Genomic DNA, 13,466 nt, shown 5'->3' with positions numbered 1-13,466 from the left:
TAAGCCGTCAGTTTCCTGTAACAATTCCTGAAGTTTTGTTGGGAAGGGCTGAGAAATGTCACAGTGAGAGAAGGTATGCTTTGGATTCAAGCAGAATAGGCACTTGATGCGAGTGTCTACAGTGCATATCTTTTGCTGCCCACAAGAGGAACAGGTCCTGAAGAGAACCTTTCTTCTGATTTGTCATGGCAGTTTCAGGTTGTCCACTAGGCCATGAAAAAGCCAAAATTACACCTAGAAACAACTTGTTGTACAGTGTAGTTTAATCTAGGGCTGGCAGAATTCCAGGGAAATTGAAGAAACTATTTACAGTCTAGGACATGTAATGTACAAACATGCATTCTGGGAGCGCTCACACACGACGTGTGGTGGCAGTATTAACTATGGTGACTTTTCATGATGGTAGAGAGCTCCGCACATCCTGCTTGCTTCAAATAGTGTGGATGTGCTAATAAACAGTGTTGTTGGGCCCATGCCACTTCTTAACACTTTATTGCCGTTTTAAAAGTACAGAAGAGTAGCCTGACAATGGGGAATGATCCAAGCATGTGAATGATAACATATCTGATGCTGAAGTTCCAATTGTGACTCTGGCTGGACATTCTCTTCTTTGTAAAATAGCTACATCCTTGATTTCTTGGAGGTTTTTGTCCGGTTTTTCATTATTCCTGGATTGATAAAAATGTATAGTGATGAGTTGGGGAGCAGTTGCCACTCACTAATAAGCACTAAAATAATGTTTTACTGTGCAGTGTATAACTGATAATTATTTGTCTAACTACATATGCATACCTTCATGCCTTATATTCATACTGAGCATACTAACCCCTACAGTGGTGCAGAACTTGAGATGGTAAAATTCCTTCTTGTTTCATTTTATGCTTGACCAGCTTAAGGAGTGATGCATGTAACCCATCTTTGGTTTTCCTGGTTGAGTTCTGATAGCCAAGCGTTGGATTGTCTAGCTGTGGTGTCTTTGACTTTCACACCTACTTCCAGCTAAGGCATTCTGGAAAAAGCAATTGTGAACTGTCCTCCAAGTGAAGCACTTTGACCTGGTTAAACTGATGGGAAAAATAGACCCTGCAGTGCATCAGTCACTGTGGGCTACTGATCAGAATGGCACAGTATACAACTCATAAGCAAAGATCCGAGCAATCTCCGTCAAACTGCAACCCACAATGTCAAATTCTTCTTTAAAAAGTAATCTTTAGATTAGATTTGTCAGGCTGATTATTGACCTATGACATGATGCTTTCTGTGACTTAAGAGTATCATTCTTTCTCCACAGGTTAAAAAGATACAGAAATATATATTGAAATCTCTGTCCACAATATAGGTGCACCTCAGGGTACTAGCTTCCCCCGTCACCAAACAATTAGTTATTTTGTCATAGCAGAAGGCACCGCTAAAAAAAATTAACAAAATGCCGTTTACCTGCATGTCCAAAAATATGAATTTATTACATTGCATTTATATTTCATAATTTCACCAAACGAAATGTTTGAAATTTCATCTTAAAATCAAGAGGAAATTACAGTTTCTCATATATTATGGTCATACACCAAATCATAATTTCTAACAAAGTCACAATTTTTCAATGTGGGAGAAACCGTAAAGGTTTTATGAAAGAAAACCACAATGATGAGCCTGAAGGTTGTTCAGAATGGAACAGCTGAAGAAGATACAGCCAACACGTTTTACAACTTCCTGTTGCCTTTTCAAGGCTGTGAAGATATCATACATGTGATCATGACACTAAACTATTTGAGCCTATCACAAACTGGACATCCGTTGTAGAAAAAGCGTTCTATTCATAGTAAGCCACATATATGAACACATGAAGAGAGATGTACTTCCTTGAGCCATCTCATAGCTAACAGTCAATCTTTAGTATTCATTGATTCTCACACATTTCATATGCATTTATATCCTCATTCAAAAATCATACTTCGTTTTAAAAAAACAGAAAATAAGTTTACATTTCTAATAATTTATCATCCTAAAACTGCTCACAACATAAGGGATAGAAGTTAAAAGTGACCTCATAAGATCTTATATAGTTCTTTGCTCAACTTAATCTGCCCAGTTTCTCATTAGTCATCAACTACCATTCTACTTAAGTCCCACAATGCACAGCACAATATGAGGTGCACTCATGAATAAATAACATACATACTGCAACCAGACAGCAAAAAATAGAAGCAACTTACCATCATAATGGCACGCTAAGGAAAGAATGCAGATATCAAAACCATGCCACTTCAATTTATCTGTACTAGAAATAATCCCATATAAAGGCTCCACTTCTCAAGCTAAAGTACAGATCTATAGAAAATGAAGGAAAAAATAAACCATTGCTGTCACATGCATGTTTGTAAAAATGAAGATATAAAGGTAACAACTAGAATTATTCATGTGCACCAATTTCATCATCCACCATGGCAAAATAGGCCTCTAATTTTCATTCAGAAATGTGGTCCTAAACATTTATAACCTCACCCATTTTAAGGCTCTACAGGAAATAAAAGGCAGCCTCAGTAAAATACACTTTATAATAAAAACTCAAGCATAGTTATTGTGAGTTGCATACTCAACTTCACATCCCTGCTCCTACATGCAAACATGAAACAAAGAAAAAACACTTATGTAGTGCTGTTGATATATATACCAATAAACTAATTGAATCGCCACAAAGAAAATTGGCCTGGGGGAAGCAATTAAGGCCACATTTGAACTGACCAATGTCTATACATATCTAGGTAAGTTCACCTGAAGCATTTTTAGAACACAGCACCACAGCCATTAGCAGTCATCCAGTTACAGGTTCTCCAGAGTTAGAAGAGATATTTGACCAAAGCCCAAAACACTAAAACTTGTTTATTCTTATAATCTAAACTTGTAATCACAACCACGAAACAAAATCAAATCTTGGTCCCATTTACAAATAATATAATTTATAAGTAAAAATGTGTACTTACAGTCCAGTATGCTGCCTTACTTCTGTGAGATCCTGGCAGCTGCCACTACTATTGACAACATGAACTATTTTTAGAATACATATCCTTATTAGCTCATATAGTGAAAAACTTCCAGGGACTACACATTCAAATAAACATTGCTAAATATTCATACTCCTTCACCGAAGACAAAATTCCTACATTATATCACTAATAATTAGGTGACATAAAGTAAAAGCCAATATTATTTCCATTTATGATATAAATTGAAATAAAGTCAAAGTAGACATTCAAACTCTAGCTCAAATCGACCATCTTGCCTCTGTTAGCTCCCTTGTACGATCATTACTCCATGACGGAATCATCCATTTTTAAGAGTACATATGCTCATCAGCTCTTGTAATAACCTTCATGGTATTCAACTTATGATTAACTGTTGTTCTGAATAGTTTACCCACACCTTCATTCTTATGGAGCATCCCGAACTGTCCTCCTAAGTGCATAGTAGTTCTCATATTGGAATCACTACACTAAGTTCATATGTACCAGTGCTCAAATGTTTATAACACCTTCATAACATCAAAAGCGTTTCTAAAACCAGACTATCCAAAATATTTACCCTAGTTATGACTCTTCATTAAATCAAATAAGGTATGATGTTCTCTATCAACATTTAACCCATAGTCCACCTATTTCAATTTATCCATCATGCATCGCATTTCCTTAGATTCCATGTTCTGTCACCTTCTCTCCTGTTACTTTGTTACATCCCCAAACGTTTAATATTGGACAAGTCCTGAGCCTCATTATTTGCTCAAAAAGAATTGTCAAAAGGGTATGTATTGTCCTTATTATATAAAGCACATAAATGTTCTTTCCAGCATGTTTTTAATATCCACTTTGTGTGGAGCAATGTAGTTGGCCAGAAACACCAAAAATGATATACACACTATATATGGAATTAACCTTCAAAAATGTTGAAATCATATGCTCTGGTTATTGATTTCCTTATTAAATTGAGTGCGCTTGTCCAGGGTATACTTAAAACACGTACATGATTTGCATGTATAAAAAATGGAAGAGCTTGTAGCCAATTTGTATCCTTTGATTTAAAAAAAAAAAAAAAAAAAAAGTCTTTACCCTATGGTATCACTAAGCCTTAACATTTTCTGTACTGAATTTACTTTCTTAAAAGTAATGAATGGTCTACTAGGTAGCACCATTTTGAGATGGGCATCTAGGTACAAGAAATTCCAATTTTTGCATAAAATATTCATTATTTTTTACTTTTCTATATAAGATCCAGTCACAAATATCAAGCCTTGGTTCTCTCTTTCCCTTCAAGTGTCGACCAACGGAGACTCTCTCATAATTAAGGACATCTTAGTCGTCACTTCCAAAATGGTTCTCCCTGGATAACCGCTTTCCCTGAATTTCTCAAGTGTATTTTAATGTTCAATCTTATACATTTCATCCTTACTACAGTTTCTTTTTGTTCCTTAGAGTTCACAATATGGGGTGTTAACACTTTGATGGGGATGACATGATCTGTCGTGGAACAGACTGTTGCAAGCAGTAGATTTCCTATAGATCCCGCTTTGCAAGTGAACCTTCTCAACATATAGCTCAATAGCCCAGAAATACTGCTCACAACATAGTTCAATGTCAGTTGTATATTTTAATCATTGTTGTTTAAATATTTATGGTAAGCTTCAGCTCTTCAGATGTTCCCTTCCAAATCAAGACTATATAATCAATAAATCTAAACCAAAGAGTTATTCTGTCGGCTGTATGGTACGGATCATTCCAGACATGTGTTTTTCTCAAAATATCCCATAAATAAATTTGCTTATGATGGGGCAAAATGAGAACTCAATGCTGTATCACTTTTTAGGGTCGAGCCTGCGTTGCATGCGCTTGCGCATGCGTATCGCAGCGAGACACTTTAGTGTTCAGAAAAGGGCTCTGAGCCCTGTCAACCTCATGTCAGTGCTTTTTATTGGTTCGTGGGCTTGCCTAATAAAATCTGCTTGCTTTCATTAGTCGAAGGCACGCACACGTCATGCCTTTTACAGTAGCTAGCCCTCCTCGAGCGCAGCGACCAAGTACCGAAAACATGCGAGGCTCGCTGTTTTCCATCGGGCTCGTGGACCTCTTTTTCTCTAATTTACCAGCGCGATCTCGCTTGGCAGAAGTCGAGCGCTTTACATAGTTAATTGCACTTTTTTGGTTTACCTATATAAATGCACTTTTGCCCGATAGGTGAAAAGTCGGGTTAGGATTTTACAACGCTATCAGCTCTAACATGAGCAAACGCGAGACCCGTTGCATTGCAAATGCTTGTTATATGGTATAATTGGTCTTGGGAAAAAGAAAATTATGAAGTACAAATTTTGACATGTCCAATAACAATGTGTGATTCCAAAAGCTAGCAGCCCGCATGACAAGGAAGCTTTCTAATGCTTTAATCACTTAATAAGGACATGATAGTGTACAAACGTTGTACATCTTTAGTATGTAGTCTGACTCCCAGGGAATATCCTAGATTTTTTTCAAAAGCTCTTTTGTGAGCTTAATAAAAGAAGGTAAGGATTATACAAAGGGATATAAATGAACTAACACCAGTATATTTTGAGATGTTTTTCAGTACATGACCCTATTCCAGGCATGATGGACCAGCATGGGGGGAGTGGGGGGAATCTTGCCTGCCTTGTCTACCTTAGGTTAGAAGTGAGTTGAGGTATCGTCAGTCTCCACACACACTATCATGACTGTATTCATCTCCTAATATTTCCACATCATTGATCTGCTTTACCACATAGTGCACTATTAGCAGTTTTAACTGGTTCATAATCAGTTTTCACATTCAACCGTTATATTGCTTCCTCCTCACAAGCAACATATTCCATAAGCATTACATTCCCTCCTGTATCTGCTTTTCAAATTATAAAAAAAATTATTTAAATCAATTTGAGCTTTGACTTCGCGTTTATTCAAGTTTCTATTTTGTTTGCACAGTTTAATGTTATCATTATCGAATTAAACAGCTTCACAAAAAATGTCAGTAAAATTCAGGTTTATACATCTGTGTCATTCCTGATTTCCCTTCCAGTTTGGACTCCAAGTGTTTGTTTATTTAATTAAACACTTGTAAAGCACAACAGCGACTTCGAAGTTTATCCTCGGCGCTGTTGGTGTAGCTCAGACTCTGAAAACTAGAATGGCCTACTCGCAATGAATATAGAAAGATGACTGTTCAGAAATGCTTATTTAAACGTTTGATTGCAGAACAGCTGAGATCTCAGAAGCCTGAAGAAATCAATATGATTGTGTTCTTTCCTTGATATAGCTGGTACTGGATTCTAGATCATGGCTACCTGTGTCGAACGAACTATGAGATGGACACATGCCTTGGGAACATTTGCCATTTTCAGCACTGTAGCGTATTTCTTTTCAACGAATGAGAGTAGATATTTTTCAAATAAACTTGTCTTTGACTGTAAAATGATCTATTTTCATGCTAGGCACGTGAACCAGACTTTTTTCAATACTGAAACCCATCATAAGCTAGCTAAATGGTGGAGGCATATTTTCTATTAAGTCCTAAGATCAGCCTCTCCCCCTACGTCTGCATTGCCTGTAGTACAGTTATCAAGTATGAAGCCAACCCTGTATACAGTGGGTTGCCATATTCTGAGTGGGATGTGACCACTGACTGGACAGCACATTGACTTATTGATAGGTAATAAAGTAGTCCTTTTCCTAATGATTTTTGGTTTAGAGAAACACAAAGCTGACATCTTCGTGATGGTTTGTGGCGCAGGAGATAACTTGGAGTCAAACATAATTTTTAGCTCCGTAACCTTCTGACACAGAACAGGAACTGATGCCCCGTTTGCAGGCTCCCATAAATCTGCCCTTCTGTCTGATTGGTAACTTGCTACTAAGCCACTTGTTTAAACAATGTCGACTTTTAGCTCACTTTCCCTCATCTTTCTTGCTGCATTAGTCAAGCAGTTCTGAAAAGTGTTATGGGGCAGGTCACGATAACCTTCTAGCCTCACTATCATTTCTGTCATCCACGTAAACTGAAAATGTAATCCCAATTGCTAAAGGTCTTGTGCATACAGTGAAATTCGAGGCCGTTGGACGAATCTCGGGCAACATCGCGCTCTAACGTTTTTGAAGCAGATTTGTAATTACCCAGCTTTACTGACTGCACTCGGGCTTGAACTGGCATCCAGTGTAGGCACGGTCTCTCGCTGCTGCCTCTCTGTGATGTAACATTATGTAGCGGAAGGCAATATCAGAAGCGGCAAAAAGGCCCAAAGGGATCAAAAACGTTGCCGGTCTCCGATGTTTTTTCAAGGTGAATTTAGTCTAGGACAGCTGCTTGTAGAGCTTCAGTACTTCGTGCTGGCCTGAATCCAGAATGTGCAATATAACAAAAATCATCTGACATTTCCAAGTAGTTTGCATTATGAGAGTTAACTAAGCTCTTAAATACTTGACTGGCAAAAGGAAGGCGTGAAATCTGCGTACTAACATGGGAAAACCACACAGTAACTCCAGATCCTCCCTTGGTATAAAATCATTGTTGCGAAGGGTATGAAGAGGCTTGTGGATTTGGAGCGGGTAGTCACAAAGATCAGTTGCTTGAGAGGAGTTGCTGGAGCACCATTTTTCTACTTCAGGCCTGACAGCCTTCTGGGGCAGGGGAGATTGCTGCATGACTTGACATAAAGTAATTAGCAAGTTACCAATCACTCAGCCGGCATACTAATCATGACACTAATAACACACGTGTGTGTTAGGTAGGGTTTAAACTAATTTGTTGCAACTAGTAGGGATGTATGATGTAAAATGCTTTGGGTTTTTCTAATGCTCATCCTATTTTATATAATGACTGCTGAGATTACTGTAGTAATTAACATTTATCTGAGACATAATGTTTATACACTAATTGTACATAATAAACAATCTTCTAAAGGAACATATCAGCTGCTGTGTGTGCCTACAATTTCCAGGGTCCAAGGTGAGGATGCGTGCATCCACAAATAACCCCTGAGAAAAAGTTTCTCTGACAGAGTTGTCTCACTAACACTCTGAATCCAGATGAACATAACTTGTCGTAGGGCAGAGTGAGACAGCTGTCTGTTCACCTCTTCTCCTTCGGGGCTAGGTATGTCTAACAGGGTGCAACCCCTCTCACCTCCCACATTTGCTTACCATCAGAAAAACACAATTTATGATGACACCTCTGGTCCCTATATTTATCGTCTGTATGTGAGCGCTTGGTGTATCAGAGCATCTGGAATCCGAATACTAGATGGGCCTCCTATGCATTTCCAGGTCTCCAGTTCATGGACATCATTCAGAATTCCATTTCAGAGTTCCAGTTGTTGTTAAACAAATAGTACCTCAAAGATGGCACCATAATCGCCTGCTCAATTTCAGGTGCCTTTATTTAATTTTTAACCTACTGTGGTAGGGTTTTCTTGTCATGACACCCAAGAGCTACTCCTAGTACAGAGTAACCCTCCAAGAGTGATTGAAGCCAAGTGTAAGGATGATGCAAGCCATGATGCAAGCCATATAACTGTGAATAGTTCAAGAACCCTAAATCGTTGAAAGATGGTTCAAACAGTCCTGCGTTCATCTTGGCATTACGCAGAAGGTGATCCAACTATATTCGGAGTGATATGTTTACTTATTCCTTAAAGATAGGAAAGAGTGGATGTATTCGTCAAAAAGGCCATACTTAATGTAATGTGTACATGGTAGAGTTGACTATTTCAGTGCATATACCTGGTCCCTTGAATATGGCTCTCTACTAGACTTTGGTAGTTCATTGATCTAGAAATCTGTTTCTGGCAGACCTAGATAAGCAAACGCAAGGAGAGTCACTGATCCAGCTCATTTGTGTTTCTTGGTTCTTTGTCTTTGATCACGATCAGGACAGGAAGGCTGAAAGCCCACTTGACGTGCCCCCTAAAACAAAGTGTATGCGTTTTTGTTTTGAAGCTTTTTTCATTAGAGTTCATTCAACTCCTTGAAACCAATGGGTAAGCTGTCTTGTTGTGTCTGCTTGCATATCACTCTATTTGGCACTAAAGTGATTTTTGGATCCCTTTAGTACTGTTCCTATTTTTAATTCGGTTTAGATGACTACATTAGGTTGAACTACAAAAGGCTGCTCGGAAATCTTTATTTATTCCCATAGCAACATACATATCCCGGTTTTGACCCTAGTTTCTGTTTTCTCTCATGGGTTTCTACTTTAAATTGTCCCTGACGTTTGTCACGATGAGGACCGCAGCAGTTTGTTTTTTGGGGGGTCAAAACGTGTAGAGAGTACTGCTTTTTAATTTTTGATTGTATTTTGTCTGATGAATTCATACAACCACAACTTAATTATTGATCAGAGACAGACTGTTTTAAATTACCTTAAATAATCTTGCTGTATACTCGTAAGTCCCCAGCAAATGCGCGCCTCACCGCCACCACATCCTATTTGTGCAGCACCGTTCTGATCATTTTAAAAACTGAGTTTTGGCTTTGGCTCAAACACGTAAAACCACTGAAATGTACACAAATGCAAATCATTTGTGAAAAAAAAGCTTTTAAGTTTAAGCGCAAATTTTCCCAAAGTCAAAGGGATGAACACTTTGTAAACGTATGAACTACAATGGTAAACAATTTTTTGCAGTCTCCTTAATTGCGTCAGTGTTTTCCCTGCAAATTTACAATTCATCTCGGTTTCTTCGATCAATATCTGAACGTAGAAACATTAAATTTGGTTTCAAGGTATCAAAAGCAAACCAGTGTCACCATACAGTCTAGTCTGAGTGTTCGATTTTCAGCACGTTTTGCTTTAAATCTTTGGGCTCCTCAGCCCAGTATGTCTAAAAGCCAACATCAAGAATAATTATGATGGAACAATAAAGTGTATCTGAAACCAACAACTTTTTTCATCGACTTTGTACACAGTCTATATCCGTTTGTTTGCACGTTATATTCTCTCCCTCGGTTGTATGCTCTGCCGCACGCCTTCTGAGAATTCCGTTAAGTGCCACCTCCTCCCTCGTCCATTGCCCCGCCCACGGCAAGGTCATTTGTGGGAGGGCCTGGCAGAGAAAGCTTCTGAGTGGAAGATTAAAATTGCAGCCAGAAAAATGACAGTACCTCTTCTTCGTATTGTGCTTCTTTCAGTCCGTGTCAGTGGACATATACAGTGTTTCTTGTTACCTGAAACCTTCATAAGAGTGATATCACCCTTCCACGCCTAAAGTTGATCCGGGAAGCACCAAACTAATCAGCCAAGAGCAGTAAATTCTGACCGGAGGCTTACTATGGACTACTCTGCTTGTGTAACTCCTGTCCGTCCTAACTAATGGCAAACGAAAGGAGGCTGTTGAGCTACCTTAGCGATATTAGGAAGAGCCCAGCCTGTAAATAAAAGGTTTCAGGCTCTAAGACTGATCTAGATCTTAACCACTGCTTTCTTGTTACTGACGAGTTTCATACAGAGACCCAGTTCTTTAAGTCGAGGGATCGAATCAAGAGATGAATGGATTTATCTTGATAGAAAAATAAAGGGACTGCTGTGTTTTTTAAAAAGAAAACGGAGATTGGTATTTCCCTTTTATGTTTCAAACTACATTTTTATATCTCTTTGTAGCACAAATACTGCTGTTTGTTCTGTTTACAACACAATATTTCATTTTCAGCATTGTTTCATTTTTCACTTGCAGGCCTGAGCTTGTCAGACCAGCTACTACTTTATATCAGCATAATTTGACTGGAATTCTGGAAACCGCTGTTAGAGCAACAAATGCACAGTTTGACAATCCTGAAATCCTTAAGCGCTTGGATGTCAGACTCCTGGAGGTAAGCATTTCCTTTTTAAATTTCAGATCTTTTAGTAGTTTCTGTATTAAATTCTATTTTGCTTACCATATCTGAGAGGAGAGTATAATTAAAAAAGCAGAGGAAATAGACAAATGAAAAATGTGCTGTAGTTAAATATGACCAGTTGTAGTAAACATTACAGTTTTTCAAGATTAATTAGTAGACCTTGTGCTTCCACAGCTCTTGCTTTATCAAAAAGGATGTATGAAGGGGCTTGGCCAAGATGGCGGTGGAGTAGGACGCAGCCTGCGCTTCTCCACTGCTCAGGCCCCCAATTTCTACAGTAACTGGGGCACCAGACCCACATTCAAGCATTCCACAGAGGGAACACCGCTGTAGGCTGCCAGAGTTCGGGCACCCTCCATCCGATGCCAGCAGGAGACGCCAACGAGACGAGTAAGCCATCATGATGGCCTCATCGCCTCGATAGCTGGGACCGAAGCCTCCGCAAGCGTCTGTGAAACAAGGCGCTGACATGGTCTGTAGACCCAATGGCGGTGACACCTTTGGCCCCCTGGCAGCTGAAGCTGGGTGAGGATCACAGTGCCTGGATTTAGACTGGGAGGAACGGATCGGGCCCAGTGGTGGACGTGAGACGCGGAGTCCCTGCGAGGACGCCTAGGCCATGCATCCTTGCTCAGGCCACCTGGTACAACATTCGGAGCCGCATCACACCCCGCATTCCGCCCTGAGGCCCATTGAGAGGGCAAGGGGAGCCGTCCCCCCCATTTGAGCGAGGAGGCCTGTGGCAGTCCCTGAAGGAACATGTATTGCTGCCTGCCCTGTGCGCCCCTGTCAGCGCCATTAGGCTGACAGCGCCTCCAAGAAGGAGAATTGATGGATAGCGAGGGTCCCCTCGCATCAACTTCACATGCTGGTGAGTGTTTTGCGCTGTCTCTGTGAAGCGAAGCCCTCCTCCAATTTTAAACACAAGGTTGCCTCCCTGGACTGGCTATCCTCCAACCAGCTTACCTGAGTCTAACCAGACCATTGCAAGGCCTAGCCCTGACCTTTACTTGCACTGCAGGTCAATGCTAAAGGCCCTGCCGAGCAAAGAGTAGGAACATGGCCCTGCATAGTAGTACCTCTCATCCAACACAGTGCCGGGAGCAAACTAAGCCGTCACGCTTACACACCTCAAGCTGGACTGTCTCTTAACAACTGCACCCCCAGTCTTACTGGCGGAACCACAAGGGGTCCATAATCACCTCATCCCACCGAGGTGACCTCAGCAGGAGTAATAAGAGGCCTCTCTGCCATGACCTCCCCCCACGGTATGGCAGCCCCCCTCTTGACCTCCCTTAAACCAAACCAACACTGTCTGCTCCCCATCTTCTGTTTGGAGAACTGCAGCCTCTCCAGAACCTGAAGTATCTGTGTGACATTTTACACACACTGGCTGACAAAGTATCTGCAGGGTCTCTGCAATATCGTTGCACTTTATAGGAGAAAGAGAGAGGGTTGTATGGGGCATAATACCCCAATTCCTCCTACATATGGCTGCAGCGAAATGCAAGAAAGACCAGTCTGTTCGAGCGACTCTAACCCCCTCTACCCTGGCGCACAGCAGGGAAACTGGACCTTCATCAAACCAGCCCACACAGGATGGGTCAGAACGGTCCACCAATGTTTATCTGCAGCTGGGCACAAGGGGCTTCTTGACTTCCCTGTTAAACTCCTTGAAAACCGCCCTACAGGATCTCCGGAGAAACCTGTCCCAGGAATTGCAAGACCTCTGATCGGATCTGACAACAATGGGGGAGAGGGTCTCTGCCCTGGAAGACAATGAGATCGCTTGGGACAAGGATGTAGGGCTTCTGCACCTGGAAATACTACGCCTACACAAACAAGACATACTACAGGCCCAGACGGAGGACCTTGAGAACCGGTCTCAATGCAACAACATTCGCATAAGGGGGCCCCCCCTCAGGCGCTGAAGGCACATACATCAAGAAGTATACTCTGGCCCTATTTTGATTGATCTTAGACCGGGGAGAGGATAAAGACTTACAATTTGACTGGGTACACAGAGCCGGACGCCCCAGAGAACCTGGCTTCAGACGACCAGACATTCTTGTGTTCATACATAACTTCCAGATTAAAGAGGACATTTTAAGACTTGCTAGGAACAAGCAATTCATCTGCTTCACAGAATTCCTCCACTCTTGAGATGTGTCCTAAGGATGGGAGCACACCTTTAGACTCCTATTCAGTTGGGGAGATCAATTACACCAACTACAAACTCTCCAGGACGCTTGCTGGGTTTTGGGAATGACTAACGATTCCCCCAAACCAAGCACCATAGCCCTTTCTTGGGGGGGGGGGGGCGCTCTCCTAAAAGGACCCACATTGGCAGAAGGCAGGCCACTATCGTAAACATAATCGACGGAGCCCTGAGTAATGTGCTCAGGAATAACAATTCGTCATGGACAGCCTGGCCTCAGGCACCAATAAACTTGCAACTTGACTTCAACCTTCTTAGACCAGCAAGTCTCAACGACCCAAAAGCTCCGGTTTGCCCCTAAGTACAGGGGTCTGAGGCAGCGGGGGAAACATTGGAAATACCCCCCTTCTTTTTCGACCTTCCTGTTGCAC

General features: G+C 41.0%; 1 protein-coding gene across 2 annotated transcripts in view; it reads left to right on the top strand.

Annotated features, from left to right (window-relative positions):
* The window catches only part of TUBGCP3 (tubulin gamma complex component 3), a 317,898-nt gene that overhangs the window by 227,474 nt on the left and 76,958 nt on the right, over positions 1–13,466 (top strand). For both annotated transcript variants that reach the window (XM_069205019.1, XM_069205020.1), the window contains exon 15: positions 10,715–10,850. In XM_069205019.1, coding sequence (XP_069061120.1) covers positions 10,715–10,850 — 136 coding nt within the window. The remainder of the gene's footprint in view (positions 1–10,714; positions 10,851–13,466) is intronic.

The sequence above is a fragment of the Pleurodeles waltl genome, chromosome 8, assembly GCF_031143425.1.
Source record: "Pleurodeles waltl isolate 20211129_DDA chromosome 8, aPleWal1.hap1.20221129, whole genome shotgun sequence".
In the NCBI taxonomy this organism is placed as follows: domain Eukaryota; kingdom Metazoa; phylum Chordata; class Amphibia; order Caudata; family Salamandridae; genus Pleurodeles; species Pleurodeles waltl.
The sequence above is the reverse complement of the archived record's forward strand: the minus strand, read 5'-3'. Positions and strand labels throughout refer to the sequence as shown.